Source organism: Melospiza melodia, chromosome 2, assembly GCF_035770615.1.
Source record: "Melospiza melodia melodia isolate bMelMel2 chromosome 2, bMelMel2.pri, whole genome shotgun sequence".
Classification (NCBI taxonomy): domain Eukaryota; kingdom Metazoa; phylum Chordata; class Aves; order Passeriformes; family Passerellidae; genus Melospiza; species Melospiza melodia.
In genome coordinates, this window is record NC_086195.1 from 62,877,182 (window position 1) to 62,897,125 (window position 19,944).

The following is a 19,944-nucleotide window of genomic DNA, read 5'->3' on the forward strand; positions in this document are numbered from 1 at the left end:
AGTCTCTGACACTTTACCCACAGCATTCTACTGGGAGAACTGTTACAGATCTTTTCCAACCCAAATTTCTAGGATTCTATGTAAGAAAGAGGTCTATGAAAACTGTTATCCTGCTTTGATCCAGGATACTTTTGGCTCTGGCGCAAATCCTTGTGCAGCTTCTCTGGAGACATCTGCTCTGAAAAATATGTATTGCTACTCTCTGTTTCCTTTGTTTCAATTAATTCTTTTTCATAAACTTCCTTCTTATACACTGGCTATTTAGTGCACTTATCAGGCTTTGGTGAGGCAGATTCTGTCTACAGGGCTGTCTTTGAAAATCTGCTGACGATTCTTTCAGAGATATGCAAGGAAAGCTCTCAGAGAAGACTTCTCTTTACACAAAGATTTTTACTCGCTTGAAGTATATTCTATCTCTTCACATATGAAGAATTCTCTACTGAATGCTAACGACTTGTCAACAGCAGAATTTGCCCTCTGACACAAGCATGCCCTGGTCTTCTGGAGCTGTGCTGTTCACATTTCTAGGCTTAGAAAGTACTATGAAACATAAGAGCTGTGTTTCCCCAGATGTCCCCCAGGACCTGTTTTAAAGATTGGCTTCATAAATGTCACCTTTCAGTCTTCAGGTCCCAAAGAGGTTCCAAATGGAAGGCTGCACACCGTGAACAGTAATTCAGGGTTTCCATCCTTGATTTCTGCTTGGTATCATCTGATTCCAGCATCTTGTAATAAATATTTCACTTTGTCTATTTGAAACAAAATCTCATCCACAATTACTTTGACTTCAGATGTATCTTCTGCATTTTCCCCCATATGAAAACTTTTTCCCTTTTCTTCCCGGTGAAAAACACTGCAGAATGGCTTATTTGTCTCTGATTTTTGTCTAATCACTAGTTGGCCGTGCAGAGTCCCTAGCAAGATTTTTCTGCAGACATTTTTGATGAAGTACTAGTTTTGATTTCTTTAGCTAGTTCTCCTCAAACTCTTCTAGGATTTTTGCTTTTAATCTGCCTGACAACACTATTCTTTTCATTTTATTGGTTTGGATACAATAGGCATCTTTTTGGAAATTGCCTTTTTGCTGCTAATAAACTTGCTTACTTGGCTGTTCATATGTGCTGGCCTCCTTTAATCCATTCTCCGGCCTTTCTCAATAGGTCATACGCAGCGGTGTTATGCTTCCAGTCTGGTGTTCTTCAGAAGTTTCCATGCTGTTTGCTAGGATTTCTCTTTGTTGACCTTTCTAGATTCTTTTTAACAAGCTCCCTCATTCCTGCATAGCTTTTCTTGAAGTGGAGGACAATGGCACTGGCGTATTTGGCCTGCAGTGCTCCTCTAGAGCTGGTGAAGCTGAGCCCTCTGTGGTCACTGTCACAGAGTGGAGCTGCCATTAGAAGGGCTGGAGCCACAAAGCTGAGGACTGCCTTTGCTCCTGTGGGCTCAGACCAGATGCTCCATGAAATAACTGCTGACAGAGCCCAAAAATGTCATCTCTCTTTCATCTGCTGGCATGACATTTGTCAGTCTACAGGAGGGCTGTTGATGTCTCCCATTGCTACTGTTTTTCCTGCTTCTCTGATTTCTTACAGTGTATTGAATTCAGGGCATTTTGCTATCCTGGGTCAGTAACATTATCTATCATAACAATAATCTTCTGTTTAGGCCTGGAATTTCAACCAGCACAGACTTCATGTAACTTGAGATGGTGAACTTGTAAATTTTTTTTGCTGATGAGCCTTTGATGAGAAAGAGCAGATCTCTGCCTCCTGCACAGTTTATCTCTGTATTTTATATCCTGGGTTTAGTGTCCCTTTAATAGTCTTCTTTGCTCCAGGTTTCCAATACGTATGATTGATTGGCATCTGAGTTTTGGATCAAACATTCTGCTTCCCTATTTCCTTTCTGAGATTTCACATGCTATGTGGAAGTGAGTGTAGCACTACTTTGGTTCTGTTATTGGCATCTTGTATAAAGTTCATTATGTTTGCTCTCCTTTGCCTGCTGGGTTACTTGCATCTTCTGCATTATGATTTTCTTGAGGATTCAGAGCTTCCCCATTTTTTATCTCATAAGGATACTCATGTTGAACCTGGCCTTTTCCACACCCATCAGCCTGCCCCAGCTACCTGGGTTTTCCAGCCTGTTGGGGAATATTTTAATTACAAAATTATTGTCTGGGGCCTTCATTTTGCTAAGGATGTTTGGGAGTGTTTTCAATTTGCTGCAAGACCAAGCAATATCATGAAAGAGACTTAGATATGTTGGATGTTTTCAAATCAGCTGGACTTGATGAAATTCCTGCTAGGATACTGGGAAGATTGTCTGAAGTGATGCCAGCACTATTAGCTGCTATCTTTGAGAAACTGTGAGGTACAGAGATGAATGTGTTGCCTCTTACATTTTTTTTAAGAATGAGGGAGCAGGGGAAGCAATAGTTGAGCCTCCAGAAGTCAACTACAAGGTGAGTGGCAACCAGGGTGGATTTATTAAGAACAAATCATACCAAACCAATCTAATACGTTCCTGTGATGGGACTTGTGGCAAGGGAAGAAAAGCAGACAGATTATTTTAACTTTAGTGAGGCTCGGAACATTGTCTCATGTCTCATAGCTTCTAAGAAGCAAGCTAAGGAAATATTGTCTTTGTACAATTTTCAGCAGTTGAGAGCAATACAGACTGAAAAATATAATCAGACAATAGTCCTTGATATTCAGACTTACTTTGATTATTGAGATCTCTATTGCTAACTTTTTAATTAATCAAATAACACAGGGGAAAAAAACCCCACAGAATATATTTGAAGAGTGTGAAATTAGTTTAAATTATCTTGATGACCTGGAGAAATAATCTGGAATACCTAGTTTGCAGTTTTGTGAGGAAAACATCTTCTGCCTTTAGCTCTCAATCACCAGCTGTCTGTGAGCTGGACAGCAGCATTGCAGGGAGGAATCTGGAGGCTGCAGAGCGTCCCAAGCTGAAAGATTCGTGCAAAGCTGCTGCAAAACAGAGAAACCCCTCAGTGGAACGCTGCCACAGACCAGTGGGCAAACAGGGTCACAGAGCCTCATCTCAGCTGCATCCCACCTCTCAGTCAGTGTCAGCCAGAGGAGTGCCTCTGAGTGGGCTGCTGGGGATGGGGGCAGCCTCTGAACCCATTCTGGGGCCTCTTGAGAGCAAATTCTCTACTTTCAAGAGAGACTGAAGCTCTGCTGGTGCCTAGACATTAGCAATAGTAGACAAGCCAACTTCCAATACACCAGTGGAGGTTTGCTCCCTGAAGGCAGCAGTTCAGGTGTTCCAGAGTCCTAGGCTCAGCTTAAGCACTAATTCAGTCTCAAGGCTAAAAGCAGCCTCTCATTTATACTTCTGAGTCCACAGTCTCATTAACACTGAGATTCATTAAAATCTCCTTCTTTTCTGCCCTTCCACCACCACGGAATCTCAAGGCTCAGGTGGACCTGTCATGATAGAGATTGTTCATGACACTGTTGCTCAAAGGCCTCCTTTATACCATAGCAGTTTTCTCTGCCTCTTTTTCTCTGAGGTGACTTCCAGGATGTATTAGGGTGTCTCTGTCATGTATTTGGGATGGAGTCTTTTTAAGTCATCTGCCACCTCTCAACATCAGCAAAAATGAGAGTTCTTTGCTACGTGGTTGATCTCTGAGATTTGAGATTTCTATTACCCTTAGCCTGACTCTTATCTGAGCTGAAGAGGAGATAAGACTACTTCTTTGTTTGGAAGAGATGAACAAAAGTGTTTGTCTCCTTTCTTCATCTCCAGGATGGACTGGCACACCTGAAGCAATAAGTAAGGAACATACTGCTGAGTAATGAACACAAAAATATTGTATGATCACAGCTGAATAAACAGTAGTATTGGCAAAATCTGTCTCCTTTGTTCCATATGAGGGCCAGGAGAGGACTCAGCTGGAAGATCATGTCCAGTTCCTGGTGCTTTAATTAAGGGAGGATGTTGAACAGCTGGAGAGTCAGAGGACAGAACTTGGGATGACCAGAAGTCTAGAAAATATGGCTCATGATGAAAAGCCAAAGGAATTTGCATAACTTGGTTTAGAAAAGAGACAATAGAGGGGGTGGCCCATCAATGAACTTGAAATATTTTAAAAATAGACATGAGGAGAAAGGGACTGAATCTTTTTTGTGCCCATTATGGGTGGAAAATAAGTGAAATTACAGGAAGAGAGATCCAGATGAAACATCTGTAAATTTTCATTGTATAGTCAATTGATGAAACTGGTTTTCTTTGGAGGAACTGGCATCTCTATGAGTGCAGACAGGCATGGGTGTAGCTAATTCTGACTTCAGGAACAGGAGCGGACTGGATGGCTTCTCCTCTCCAACCTACTTTTCTGTTCTTCTGTGAATGTTGTCCAGTGGCTGACAATGACTTAATCCTCACTGATTCCCAAATGATGCTGCAGATAGCAGGATTACTCCCACTGCAAGTAGAAGCCACCAGGACTTTTTCCAGCTGACAAAATGGAAAGGGAACATCAAGAGCAGAGCACCCTTTAACTCAGACAGGGGCAGGTCCCAGGTACCTCTTGTTTCTGTTTTTAATGTGCTCTGTGAATCTGAGCAAGCTACTGCTTTCACTGCTAGGACCACGGTACTTTAAAAGCAAGGCAAAGAAGGAAGGCCACAGCTACAGAAGCCTAGCTGACCCAGCAGGCTAGGTAAGGCTAGGGACAAAATAATCCACAGCTAAACCTACATTTATCATTATATATGTCAGGGTATATCATGATTAATGTAATTCCCAGCTGCCTCTGACTCCCTGGCTTCAAGAGGGACAACTGTCCATGGAAAACAAGGGGAAAACCCCAAGCTGAGTCTTGTCTGAGCTCCTCTGCTGCTCCACCCTGTGTGAGCTCAGTGTCTTTGGAGACAGCTTTGGCAGCAGCTGGTGAGAACCAAAGGGTGTTCTGGGAAACAGCTTCCATAGACCTTCCTCCCCAAGTCTGTTCTTGCTCACCTCACACTTTACACCAACTTTTCATAAAGGCTGTAAGTCGCACTTATCTGTGGAGTTCTTTGACTGACAGTAGTCTTAGATATGTACCTGAAGGGTGCTGTATGTTTTCATAGTGAGAATATACAGTCAGTGTCCTCCAGCATTTCCCAGCAATAGTTCAATGACTCTGCATGTGCTCTCTGAAATCCATTTTTAAAAATGTTTTGTTATGGTCTGCTCAACCTGTGACTGTGCTTGCACACACCCTCCCTGATATCTGCAGGTCATCCCTCCTCACATGACCCATCTGGGTCTCCTACATCAAACAACTCTTGTGGTCTTTCCTCCCAGCCTGTTGGACTCTGGACACTGCTGGTGTCACAGTTTACAGCTCCAGGTCTTTTATGGAGAGAGGTAACCACATTATCTTTCTTCAGTGCCACAAAGCACTCCAGATCTTCCTCATCTGAAGAAAGACAGTAGAACAGACTTCCACAGTAGGACACAGAAGCAGGCTGCTGAATTCTTATGGGTTTTTTGGGGAGAGGGAAAGGAGGAATGAAAAAGGAAATTGTAAGAGTGAGAGGATACCACAAAAATTTCAGATGAATGCTGAGCATAAATCAAGTTCTCTTCTGGTTTTTGGAGACAAGGTTTTGCAGAAAGAGCAGCCAAATTCTTAGTAGTCTCCTAGAACACTAGAAAAGTGTGTCACAGGCTGTCCCCTTCTGCCTCTTTCCCAAATTTATCCCCTTCTCTTGATCCTTTTATCCCCCTTCAACCCTGCCATCCCAGGACATCCCTGTCTTTTTTGTTCCCACCTGCTCTGTCTCTGACCTTGTTGCCTCTGCACATCCCTCCCTGCCTGTCCCTGGATGCTGTCCTGTGGGTCCTGTTTTGAGGCATTATTTTTCTCCTCCTCCTCCTCCTCCTTCCCTTCATTGCTGTTTAAGGCTGGATCCAGCTCTGGATGGCACAGGGTGAGGGAGAGCAGGGCACAGCCAGTTCTCTGCCCTCTGCTCGTACTTGGGGCTGAGCCCCTGCGGCACCAGCATGCTCTGCACCAGGCAAGTCTTCAGCACAGACAACATCTGGATTTCAGACAAGCTCTGCAGGCCATGTGCAAGTGGAAAGCAGTGATTTACAGCTAGGTCAGATCTGACAGGATTTTCATATGGCCACCAAGTACAGGCTGATGTCTCCAGGGATCAACCCCCGCTAATTTCAAGCCCCTGCATGAAGCACTGAACTGCAGTGAAACCACTGTAAGATATTTTCAGCATGGGCCAACCATATTTTTCACTAACCTCATTCTTGGAAGTTGCTGACCAACTTTCAGTGAAATGTTCCCAAAATAAAACACAGAGAACAAGGGTGGAAAATTTCAGCCTAGAATGATTAAAATATGAAAAAAAAAATTAAAAGCAACTGAAAAACAAATCTTATAATCAAAACTGTTAGGCAACATTAAATATAAGATGTGTTGCCCTCTCCACCTGTAACAGAGGGATGGCTATTTAAGCATTCAATTTGGGAAAAACTTTCTTGCATAACTGGCCTTCTGCACTTGAGGCATATGCCCAAGAAAGACATCTGATAAGGAGAAACAGCGGTGACTATGCAAACTGTTACATGATCTGAATTATTTACATTGCTTGGAGTTCACCAGATTCTTCACCTAAGTGTTTTAAAGTCACTGAGCTCTAGTGGAGCACTAGTGGATGCATCAGGGAGAGAGATGTCAGCTTGACCCATCGTGATTTGCCATCTATGAAAAGCAAACAAATACAACAAGCTGGAGGAAGGAGCATTGTGCCTGTAATAGGAACTGGAGCACTGATTTACAGAGGATCTTTGTGTTGGACTCATGAGCCTTTGACTATGTTAACACTGAAAAGTAAGCAGCTGCAAAAGCCCAGCTACACAAATCTGTGCAAAAATCAAGCTTTGCCTGTTGACTGCTTGACAAAATTCTACCTGCAAGGATGGACCAGATGTGTGTAATTATTTCCTATACTATTTTCTCTAGTTTTCAAAAGAAGATAGCTAGGTTTCCAGCAAAGTTTTTAGAGAGTCTTTGTAAGGTTTTTTGCTATACTCCAATGAAAAGGCTCCAGGATTTTAAAACTTGTCCACTTTTTTTCAAGTATATGCAGGGGTTATAATAAAAGATATTATCTCTGTGGCAAATTCTGGATTCCTCAGATTACAGCTTCATAGCTAAATCAGGATTATTACTGCTATCAGAGAAACTACCACTTTTGGAACAACAAATCACTGCTACTTTGAATTGAGTCCATTGCTGAAAGAAGCAAATATATCTAGATGCAAAGTACAGCCTCTTAAAAGCCACAGCATAAACACAGAGATTTTCCCCCTTTTCTGATCCAAAATACAGTAGTCACAGACTATTTTTAATTCATGTAAAATTATGATAATCATGAAAGCATAAAATCTATGGTTTGCTGAATTGGCTGCAATGTGCATCCCTGAAGCAGGGAAGTACTGAGATCAGCATAATGAGAAATATGACAGAGGACCCTGCAGCTGAACCAAAGATCATGCCAGACCAGATGTAGCTACATTTATTGCTGTGCTGTGCACCAAAAAATGTTAAAAATAAGGCACAGGGAGTGAAGATTTCCAAACATATTAGCAGTGCTCTGGTGATGTGATTGTAGCAGTTTTAAGGCCATAGTGCCTTGCAGTGCATGCCAGCAAGTACTGCGCTCTTGTTATTGCTTTTACCAACTTAGATATTGAAATATATGACCCAAACCTGACATCTAGTGGAGGAAGAACGAGGGCAGGATTTTCTTTGCCTTCCCAGGCATGCCCTGGGCTGTGAGCACACACTTTGCTCTTTTCAGAAGAGACCTGAAGGCTGTCTGCCCTATGGCTTGTGCTGGGCAGGGAAGAAAACCAAGGAGCTTGTGGGCATTTCAGCTAAATGTGCACACCTTGTCTAGCTTATGACACCTTTACCCACAGCTATCCATGCCAGAAGCCAGTTCCACAGTGCTGTCAGCAGATAACGAGCTCTGAAGGCTGAATTTAAAGTTTCAAAAGACAGTAGTAGAGCCAACCATGACTGGTTGAATTTAGGCAGGATCTTGTGAATGCATCTAACAGGAAGAAGAGGTGCTCACTACAGCTGCACAGATGGTGTCAGTGACCTTCAATTTCTGCTGTCACAAATGTCAGGTCTGTTCTCCTGGACCAGACCAGAGAGTTAAATGCTAGCTAATGAGGCTGCAGCTCTGTTTAGCTTCCAGCTTTTCCCACCACAGTAGTTCATTCACTCTCCCATCTGGGCTGCTTGAGCTGGGAGGCCAACAATACTTTGGGAAAGTTTTAACAAGTTTCTGAGTTGTCCTCTGCACCTGTCACTGTAATATCTCATTTCTCAGTTAGCAAAAAATCAAAACTTCAGGCTCTCATACTTGCACAGAAATGTCGAAGGCACAAAACCTAAAGGCTAAAAGAAGCTAAAAGCCAAATAAAATTGTCCAGTGTTCATTTTTCATATCTTGAAAATTTAAATCAATATCATAAATTTGTTGGTACCTCTGTCCTGATGAGATGCAGGCCATTAAAAAAGGCAGAAGAGAAAGGGTGTTTTAGTTGCTTATACACTGCAGGAAGCAAAAAACATCTCCCACATGCTAGTAAATTATCCAGGCTTCGTAGCTGGGAGTTGTAACTACTCACACTGTCTGTGAAGCATCATTTTGGGAGGATGAACCAACAAGTTACCAACAGTTTAGAGATTCATTAAACCCCCTGAAATACTGTTGCTTGATTAGTGAATGCAGAGCCATCAGCCACTGCCAAAGATCTCAGCTACAGGGCTCTGTCCCAAGCAATCACAATGCTGACAAGGTGATGCATTTTTCAGAAGGGAGTTTTAATCTCCTGATGGCAAAACAAAGTTAGTGTTATACAAACAGTACAAAGTTTACCACAGGATTGAGCTTTAATCTCTGGTGGTTGCTTATTGACTGCAGTAGAAACAGAAGCCACTCAGTGAAAAGACCTTCTCAAAATCCTGTTTGCAGGCAAACTTGAAGGTGAAGCTCTCACCCCAGCAGCTTTCCCTGAAATCCAAAGTAAGTCTGAATTGGGGTTGTTTAAAATTCCTGTTTATTCTGCCATGAGAGGACTTGGTTTATCTTATCTTGCTTGATGATGTTGACCTTTCTAAAAGTTAGAAAAGCAGAAGTTGTGATAGATGGTTTAAAGAATGTCACAGTACATTTATGAAGACTTGTGCTATCAGAGCAATTTCAAAGTCAGAGAAAGCAGACTTGGGATACTTACACCCTCTCCTACCTGATGCCTGTCAGAGCAGACTGAACAATACTGAAGAAATCAGTTGCATTTCTTCTTCCAAGGAGTTCCTCATCCTGGGCTCTTTACTAGCAGAGAATTGTGAGTGCTAATTCTCAAATGCAAACACAGGTACTTCAGTCAGTGGGAAGCAGGGTGCCTGCAGTTTGACAGGTTGTGTCTGTGTACAGAACCTGTGTCTTTATCTGTGCCAAAAGTGACCAACAGGGGAGGCTGATTTGGGTGAAGCTTGCAACCCTTGCTAATCTGGGGTAGGAGGTTAATCCTGAAAATTAGGATATTTACTTCTTCCTGTATATTTTTTAGAGTAGTCAGACCGAGCCACAGCTGTTTTAAAATTTCATGTTTCCACATATCTTTCTAAATACTTATTTTAATCAGGACTGCAGAAGTAATTGCAACAAACAATTTAGAAAATTGACTTTGTCTGTGTTTTGTACATGTTTCTGCACACACGGGCATGGTTTGCTAAAACATTCATTTTCATAGCTTTCCGTTCTTGCTTCTTCAAAAGTATGTAAGTGCAGGCATTTTCTGGGCAGCATTTACGTTGGTTTGATTAGACATCTGGGTCACACAACTTCACTTCCATTCCCTGAAAGGCTGAGGTTAGTTCTCAGAAATATGTTTCATATTGTGGAATTTGATTTTTGCCAGTGTTTTCTCATGGTTTGTCCAAATTCTGTATATTCCTTTTATAGTATGTATCAGTGCTCCAGCATGTAATGCAAACACCCAGAAAGTATTTGTTCCAGAGGAGAAAGGAAGATCTGTAGAAAATTGTTTGTTTTTTCCACAGCACTGGCCTCTACAGTGACTTACTCTCAGGGTCTGGACATAGTTTTACAGTGTGTTCATCCTGGAGCAGGTTACATCTAGACTCTGTATTTACTTGTTTCCAGATTTCATGATCTTGAATTCCATCCCTGTGCTCCATAACTAATTGTTCAGTCATGGTGCCGTCCTTAGGGGTAATCTGACAAATTATGTTCTGGGACAACCTTTGAGCAGAATTAGTGGAACAAATAATGCAGCTTGTTTTAAGATGGAACTTATGACAGAATTACACAATTGAAATAGCAGAGGACCTAAAATGTCCTCTCCAGGCTGCTGTTTAAAACAGAATGAAGAGAGGCACAGAGGTTCAAGCTTCCTCCTTCTCTCATGGCTGCACCTGCAAGTTTTCCTCATACTGGGGTAAAGGATTCATAGACCAATGTGCAAGACAGACTGACAACTCAGCAGCTCTTCTATAAAACAGATGGCTCCAAGTTTTGCCTTCAGTGACGTTAGAGCCCCTGGAAGAGAGAATGACAGTTCAGGGATCTAATTTCTGCTCCATGTCATTCTTTTCTTCAAGGTTCCCTACACCTCTCTCAGCAATGTCTATGGTGTGTCTTTCTGACTTCGAAGCTTATGCTAAGAAGTATTTGCCCAAGATTGCTTGGGATTATTTTGCAGCTGGAGCAGACGACTGTACCACACGAGATGAAAACATCCTGGCATATAAAAGGTAATGTGAGAAGGGAATGAAGGGAGTCGTACTGGGACCTTTCAAACTGGTTTTGTGCAAGTATTTGGACTTGACAAGCAAAGGAACCTAAAACCTTGTCCTTTCCAGGGGGTCCCGAAGCTAAATGCAAAACCTGAGTGATGTGCACTGTGTGCTCTGATGCCAGACTGAGTATGACACGGGTTGTATGAGGCTTTAGGGATGCTGAGGGTATAGGCAGGTGCTAGGGTAGGGTAGGGTAGGGTAGGGTAGGGTAGAGTACAGTGTGCTATGGAGTGTGTGGCATTACAGGAAAGGGCATGAGCAGCTCTGATAGAATGAGTTGCAAAAGGGAGCTCTTGGTGAACAGCAGGAAGCCTATGTGCAAGCAGGGTGGGATTTGGGGAATATGCTGCAGAACCTGAGGGCAGGCACACAGTACAGTGAGGACAGACACATGAATGGTGAGGTGGAAGGACCCAGCCTGCCTGCAAGTAAAAGGAATCTGGAGGAGGAAGTGGGAGAACAAGACACAGTGACCTGAGGCAGGAGATGCAGAAATTATGTGGTAAACGAAGACCTGGTTTCCATGAAATTTCAGAAAAGTCACTGAACATCTGCTATCCTGAAAGCAGATGTGGAGAATACATTTTTTGCCTTACAGAATTCGTTTCCGGCCACGTATGCTGCGGGACGTATCCGTGATGGACATCAGGACTAAAATCCTGGGTTCTGAAATCAGCTTTCCTGTAGGAATTGCCCCTACAGGCTTCCACCAGCTAGCATGGCCTGATGGAGAGAAAAGCACAGCCAGAGGTATTCTTCTGCTCTGGTGCCATGTAGCACCAAAAGCGGGTTGTAGAAAAGCCTCAAGAAGCTGTTAGGAGGACTCAAAGTGTGACTGAGAAAAATTTTCAGTCTTGAGGGGGAAAACTCCATTCCCACTTTCTGACACACTGCATAGGAAGCCGTATAGATGGTGCCCTTCTTCTCCAGCTACCAACATTAAAAATCAGCACCATGGAGTCTGCTGCAAACCTAAGAAGAGGGCAGTGAACACATTTCTGACTCATACCAAAAACCACATAAGGTTTTCAGTCCTAGGGGCTCTAGATGGGTTGTAGAAGGGGTGGATGGGACTCAGACTGTGAATTCCTTGTTACTGGTTAAGAAATGTCTCCCTTGGACAAAAAGATAATCCCTTTTCACAAATCCTGTGGAGAGTTTGGAGACCTGACCCCTAGAAATGTTTTTTCTTCTGTGTACACTGAATAGATCTAACAGTACATCCCTGAGAGGACTCAGTCATAAAGATAAAATTCATGCTTTTTAAAAAATGCCGATGCAAAATGGAAGCACAGCTTGGTTAATTACCTCTCCCTTTTCTGCTTTCTTAACCATGGACTAACAAGAGTGTAGGGTAAATACAGTCATTGTTAATCCTGGGGCATAGCTGCCCTGTGCTTTGTAGGATGCACATGAAATCAGGAGTTGGGGTGGTCTCTGCAAACACTGCATGGTTTTGTGTCTGATGCCTGGCAAGGCCCTTCAGATGCCTTTGTTTCTGACTCCTTCCCAATGCCCCCCCAGCGGCCAGAGCAATGGACACCTGCTACATCGCCAGCACCTACGCCACCTGCTCGCTGGAGGAGATCTCCGCGGCTGCGCCCGGCGGCCTCCGCTGGTTCCAGCTCTACATCCATCGCAACAGGGCAGCTTCCCAGCAGCTGGTCCGGCGGGCAGAGGCCTTGGGCTTCCAGGCCCTCGTCCTCACCGCGGATCTGCCCTACACGGGCAAGAGACGCGACGATGTCCGCAATGGCTTCCGCCTTCCTCCCCACATGAAAGTGAAGAACTTGGAAGGAGCCTTTGAGGTTTGTAAAATGAGCCTGTCCTTTCATTCACTGCGCTGGCATGTACCACATGAGAGAAAAACCACTGGGTAACTGCTGCCCTGGCATTTGCTGTATAGGGTTGTATCTCCTCCCCTGCTGCTTCTGCAGCATCCTGGCTTGACCTCCTGCCGGACTGGGTTCTGTCACAAAATCCCCACACAACTGCCTCAAAGACACTGATCTCCACCCCCATTGTAATTATTCTCCTCCAGAGACATGTGACATTTCTGGAGCTGATGAACATGTCTGTTGGCAAGTTTGATTAATCTGTTCTAGGGCAAGGGAAGACACCAAGGGACCTGTGTATTGTTGCAGCCTGGATGAGTTTTCCTTTTGCTGTTTCATTGTGGCTGTAGGGAGATGACTGCTCTGAGTACGGACTGCCACCCAACAGCTTGGATCCTTCGGTCACCTGGAATGACATCTACTGGCTGCGGAGCCTGACACGCCTGCCCATCATCATCAAAGGCATCTTGACAAGAGAAGATGCAGAGCTGGCAGTGAAACACGGAGTTCAGGGAATTATTGTGTCCAACCATGGTGGAAGACAACTGGATGAAGGACCTGCCACTGTAAGTGGGAATAGATGAAAATGGATGTCCCACATTTTCCTTGTTTACAGTCTGCACGTTTGCATTAACCTGGGTGTCTCTATGCCCAGGTTTGTGCATACACTTCTGGTGGACTTGAGTTAGTCCAGTGGCCATGGATGTGTGTAGATGTACTTTAGCTTTAAACTGGTGAGATCCATGCATGGGGCTATCCACTGAAGTATTTCCTCAGCTTCTTGGCAGGGTTCTGTATGTACCACAGAACCCACTTAAGTGCAGGTAAACTCCTGGCCTAAGCCAGGGAGAGTTCCTGCCTGTGCCTCCATGAGCTGGTGCAGCACACTCAAACTCTTTGCGCACTGCAGCAAAAAGAAAACAAAGCTCTGGAACCAAAATTGTACAAATGAGAGCATAATGTATTCTCATTGTTCACATCTGTCAAAACATGCAAAATAATGCAGCTAGATTTAGTGAGAGGTCTGCTTGCGTATTTACAGGCTCAAGTCTAAACGGGAATTTATTGACTTACATGAGCCAGAAAAAGGATAACTTATCTGGAGAAAAATTCCCCTGCTTTTAAATTTGTACAAAGAAATCATGCATTGTTTAGACATGTGTGTATTTCACTGGATTAATTTGGCTCCTGTCAGTTTTTCCAATTGCTCTTATTTTACAGTTCTGCATTGCACAGTATCTTACGAACTTTCTTTTCTCGGTTTTCTTTTGTTAAATAAAAATAGGTACCAGGGAATTCTCTTCTATTCTGCGTCAAGGCTGACAATAACGAATAAAAAAAAAATTTAATAAACTCAATGCTAAAGGCATAATAACAGAAATGGCATCCACATTAAACTGTTCTTCTGCCTTAAAAGTTGTTTTACATGCACAGACAAGGCAGTAGATACCTAGTTGGGCTCTGCTATTTTTCTAGTGCCAAGCTTGGCTCTTGCTGAGTTAGTCCTAGAAAATTTCAGCCTGAAGGTTCTCAGTTTGAAATTCAGAAAAAAAAAAAACTAAAGGAAGGAAAAAAGGTATAAGACACTGCAGAAAAGAGCCTTTTGGGTTTGCTCTGAAGGACAGTTAATTATGTCCAGTGCCTTGTCCTGCCCCTGGCTGTACTGCCTTTGGGGCCAGAGCCAGCATCTCTGTGTGGTGCTGCCCTGCAATAACATCTGAGGCTTACTCCATGCTGAGCTCTACAGAAAAGACCTTAGGGAATCGGGAGACCTAACCTGGAGGAAATTATTGACTGTACTACATAGCAAATGAAGCCCTTCACAGATGCTTTAGAGGGAGGCACTCAGCAAGTGGTCACCAGGATTAAGTTGAAATGTAAGCTTAGGTAGTTTGAGCAGTAGAAGTCTGACATCAGCCTTTCTTGCAAACAGCTATATTATTTATCATTGTCTCAAATAAAAGTAAAACACTGATGACAGTTATTCTCATTGAAATTTATATTTAAAAATCTTTCATAAATCTATTGAAAATGTTGCTTTTTCACTAATCAAAAGTGATAGCAAAGAATATCAGTATAAGCAAAGAACTGGAAAATGGCATTAAGTGTCTGGAAAGCAGAGCAGGGATCTGCAAGTTTGTTATTCTGCAGCTCCTGGCGCTGACCTATTTGTGATGCATTGTCACATTTCATTTCGAGAAGGTATCCTACTAAAGCACTGTATCCTCACCTGTCTCTTTGGAATATGCCCTGCTTCTCTGGGAATCAAAAGCTGCCCTCGAGGTGAGACTGGCTTCTTCTTGCAGATTGATGCTCTGGTTGAGGTTGTGGAGGCAGTACGAGGCAGAGTGGAAGTTTACGTCGATGGAGGGATACGAAAAGGCAGCGACGTGCTAAAAGCTCTGGCACTGGGGGCAAAATGTGTCTTTATTGGGAGACCAGCTTTGTGGGGCCTGGCTTACAAGGTGAGTAAGGAGCTCTGGGTTCATATGCCTGCTTCCCACACTCTCCAGCAGTCCTGCAACTGAAGTCACACAGTTGTCACTGGTGGAGAATATATTTTTTAATTTTATTTTGCTGAATTTGAAGTAGAATCACCCCAAATTGAATGAAACCCTGACATTTCCTCTGATTTAAAAATATCACTGAATTTGACAATTTCCTGGGATTTTGGACAATGGGATTTTGAAGGTGATAGCATTGTTTTGTGGGACCTGATTTCTTGATGTTGTAGTTTGGTGCTAAAATACTTTAGGACTCAGTGCTTTTGAAAACTGGAGCTGGCTTATTTGCCAGAAAGATTAGTCAGACAATTTTATTTGCTTTCAGCAAATAGTTGGGAACAATACATGGTTTTGGTAGAACAGTTTCAAAGCAGTGCTATGAATTCTTCAGAAATACATATAGAGCTCCATCCCACGGGTGGCTGAAAGATTTTGGACCAGGTTGAGCAAAACTGTATCCTGGAAAAATGTATCCACAGTTTTCCACTATGGCCTGGGTTTCCACAGCTATTTCAGTTCCAGCTTTGCTGCTTCTCAACTCCAGGCATATTTCTATGGTCCAGAGTCATGAATTAGGCCGCTGATGCAGGAGGTAAACTTAATATAATTAAAATTCAAATAGTATTATTATACCAGATGGGGGCTTTTGTTAATTTTTTGCTTTTTACACTCTGGATGGAGTCTTCCAAAACTTTTCTCTAGAAGAAAAGATACTTTTTTTGTGTGGTCTAGACACATTTTCTTTCTCTTAAATGGCACTCTTGTCCAGTGGTGTGATTGCTGTGGATTCCAGTAGCAAGGCTTTGATCAAGAAATCACCTGAATCTCCTGAAAAAACCTGTTAGAGTTGACAGTACTGTGTTTTTGGCCAGTAAATATCAACAAAGGGCCCAAGATGAAAAAGGTGTTCCTGTGAATTGCTTGCACTTTCTCCATAATGGCAACAGAAAGGAGATGAGATTTTGGGGGGTTCAATTGTGCTTTGGTGTTGTATTCCGTAGAGTATTCCTAAAGATGTATCTCAGTGGCATTACCAAAGCATACAACAGAGGAAGGGCATAAACAAGTGGTAACACTGACTGCACCCAAAGCATTCATTATTGCAAGACATAAAAAGAAAATTCAAGAGAAAAAAAATGAATCCCCCAGTATTTCATAGGAAGATCAAAATCTTCTATGCGTTTTTTTTTTTTTTTTGGCTTTTGAGCTTCTTGGTGTCACTTACACAAAGGAAAACACATAGTCTATTATTTTTAAAGATTCAGTCTAGTAATTGAGTGAAGTACGGTTTCTGGAGTGGTAACATATATAAAACTCATTACTTTGTTAAAACCTGTCAGCATTGTAAGGCTTGACATTTTAAATAGCAAGCCCATTGGTGGGGGAAAACTGAAAGCTAAAAAAAAGAACCAGCTACAAAATGTCAGAAGTGAAAAACAGCTTTGTTTTCTTTCCCTGTTCAGATGTATCCCAAAAGGAAAAGTATCTAAATTGATCTGTGATTAACTGAGCACATCCATCATATCATTTTAATCATTCATCTGCATGAGAGACTGGAATTGGCATGGATTTAAGGGACTATCCCAGCTCTCAGGGTGCAGGCATCCTGTAGCACTGCTCTGTGCCAGTGCTTCTTTTACCCTGACTGCTTTCTCTGTTGGTGCAGGGTGAAGAAGGGCTTCAGGATGTCTTGAGAATCCTTCAGGATGAGTTTTGCTTGTCTATGGCCTTAGCTGGTAAGTATTTTGTTTGTAATGGGTGTTACAGATCTTTCTGCATGCAAGCCATGTAAAATCAGGAGTGTGATGTGATGGATAGGTGACAAAAAGGGAATCCACAGGAGCTGTGATGGTTCTAGCTGCTATACTTGAGATTCTCTGCTTCCTGTGAAACCACTTGGCATTCCAGGTGTCACAGCAATGGAGTTTGCACAGAGGGAGTAGGTTAGAGCAGCTTTGTGACCCAAGTAAACACATGCAAAACTCTGAAGTACAGCTGATCAAAACTTGGAATTTCTGTTCTCCTGGGAATGACAGCAGCAGTTTTTCAGTATTTAGTGTTTACCAAAGTGAAATGCAACTGATCTTTTTTCTGCATGAAGAGCTCATTATAAAATGGATGCAGAATTTTTCTTTCTGTGTGTTAGAGAATATGGTCTGGAGGTGATTACACGTGTTTTAAAAGCTTTTGTGTCTCCTCCCTTTACTCTCACTCTGTTTTTCTCACTCCTGCTCCCAAATGTAGCTGCCCTGTTTGAGCCTCTCACAAAACAGCAAATTTGCAGAGCCCAGTGCAAGCTCCAGTTTTACTCTTGGACAAGAGGGTTATGGCACTGGAACAGGCTCCCCAGGGCAGTGGTCAAAGCACCAAGCCTGACAGAGTTCCAGAAGCATTTGGACAGTGCTGTCAGGCACATGGTGTTATCCTTGGGGTGTCCTGTGCAGGGCCAGGAGTTGGACAGGATGATCCTTGTGGGTTCCTTCCAGTGCAGGATATTCTATATATTATGACATGTAGAACTCAAGTGGATAGCAACACTGACTGGGAGACTGAAGCTGAAATCCCTGTGGCCATAGTGTGGTTTTATGGGTTACTTTTTCAACCAGTAAATATTCCTGGGTCTTTTCCCCAGTTCTTTTCATGCAAAAGGGCACAGGATTCAGCAAGAGTAGCAAGTTGGGATCCTTTTGCTGAGGCTGTGAAATTCATTGAATGATACAATCTTTTAGGTTGGAAAAGACATTTTTAGAACATCAAGTCCAACTGTTGACCCAGCACAGCCAATTCCACCATGAAACCATGTCCCTTAGTGCCATATCTGCGTGTCTTTTAAACACATTCAGAGCTGGTGACTTAACCACTTCCTTGGCAGCCTATTCCAGTGCTTGATAACAACTTCTGTGGAGAAATTCTTCCTAATATCAAATTTAAACCTCGCCTGAGCAGAGGATTCAAGGTGCAGCCTCAGCAGTGCCCTGCACAGGGGACAATCACTGGCCTGGTCCTGCTGCCCACCCCATTGCTGACACAGGCCAGGATGGCTGTACCAGACCTGGGTACACAGCTGGCTCATGTTCAGCCAGCTGTCAACCAGCACCCCTATTCCACCCATATTTGTCCAAATTAAATGGCAATGCAAATCTTCACCTCTGGCCATTTGGTGCACAGCAACCCCTGTCTTTTCTCTGTGTTTTTCTGCTGATTTTACTGGATCAGGTTGGACCCTGCTCAGCTTGTTATAAAAATAATTTTTTTCATGTTTCTGATTCTTCTTGTTGGGGGACTCCAGTGCTGAACCTCGAGGCTGATGCTGCTGCTGAGGAGTGGAGATATTGAAGCACCAACCTATTTCAGCCTGGCTCGTACAAGACTGGGGTTCAGAGCAGGGGGGCTCCCAAGCTTCACCCACAGACCTTTCCCTCTCACCAGTGTTTCATTTATTGCAGGCTGTGCCAGCGTCTCAGAGATTGGCCAGCACCTGGTTCAGCTCTCAAGGCTGTGATCAGCCTCCTGCCCACCAAACAGAGGCAGCTGAAACTAAGGTCCCAGCCAGACTGAGATGAAAAAGGAGGCGCAATAAGTATCTGATAAGGCCTTCTGGACACTGCTGAAGAGATGAGGAAAGGCTCTGTGTTAGCAAAGGCTGTTGTCTGCTTTTATTAAATGAATTCCATAACAGTTTGGGTAATTGTTACTTGTCTAAATGCATTTTCTTTAAACTAGCTGTTCCACAGCATTACCTATGTTGGGTCTTCCTCCAAAGTTCTGCTACACTGGATAGCCAGACATGGAAAACCCTGTGCCTTGCTTTTTCCACTTATCATGCCAAGTCTCACTGCAACCCAATCCACACACCTCTCCTGCTATAGGACTGTAAGTGTTGTGGCTGCTGTCTTCCACAGACTTGGCTTTTCCTGGATGTATTTATAAAAGATATAGAAGTAAGGTGAATCAGCTGCCAGGTACCCCAGCTGCCCTTTGCAAGTGGGGGCAGTTCTTGCCCACTGCTTCTAAATGCAAAGCAGGGAAGGGGTGTGAGTGCCACAAGAGTGCCACTTGTGGGGAAAGAGCCAGCTCTTTTTTCCAGTGGTGCAGCCCCCCACCTCCCCCTGCTTTGGAGCCAGCAGATTCCCTGATACCCATTTCCCTGGCACATGCAGGGGGGGCCATGCTACCAAAAGGTGACCTTTTGCATAAATCCCACTTTGAATCTGCCCAAAGAGGGCAGAAGGAGGAAGCTAACCCTGTTGGCTCTCTCTGCTTAGACTTTGGTTTTTCTCAGAGATAACAGTGTCTGCAGTGATCTTCCAGAGGCCTTCACATGGAGGCCTTCCTCTCTGTTCCAGTAACAATAAACCTTGTCAGCAGACTGACAGCCCAGCAGATAAGACTTGGGAATTACAGCACATCACACACGTTGATGGATTTCAAGGATGTACAAGAAGAGAATGAGACAACTGGGAGTGCTCAGTCCTGCGAAGGCTAAAGGCAGGGGGAGGAGGGATCACATCACTGCCTTTTACTACTCATTTGGAGAAGATCCAGGCCAAATTCTTGGATGTGTGCAGTAAAAGGGTGAAAGGCAATGGGCAAAAGCTGCAATGAGGAAAATTCCAGGCAGAAATCAGTGGGGAGAAAAACCACCATGAGGGCAGTGAGACACTGCAACACAGGGTTTGTGAAACCTCCATTGTCAGAGATATTCAGAGCTTGCCTG

General features: G+C 43.4%; 1 protein-coding gene across 1 annotated transcript; it reads left to right on the forward strand.

Moving 5' to 3' along the window:
* The first annotated feature begins 8,950 nt into the window (after positions 1–8,950).
* Positions 8,951–18,905, forward strand: HAO2 (hydroxyacid oxidase 2). Its single transcript, XM_063148450.1, has 8 exons — positions 8,951–9,089; positions 10,691–10,843; positions 11,487–11,638; positions 12,413–12,696; positions 13,074–13,289; positions 15,030–15,188; positions 16,894–16,963; positions 18,674–18,905. The coding sequence occupies exons 2-8, from the start codon at positions 10,713–10,715 to the stop codon at positions 18,727–18,729; spliced, it is 1,068 nt and encodes a 355-aa protein (XP_063004520.1). The 5' UTR covers positions 8,951–9,089; positions 10,691–10,712; the 3' UTR covers positions 18,730–18,905.
* Positions 18,906–19,944: the final 1,039 nt, after the last annotated feature.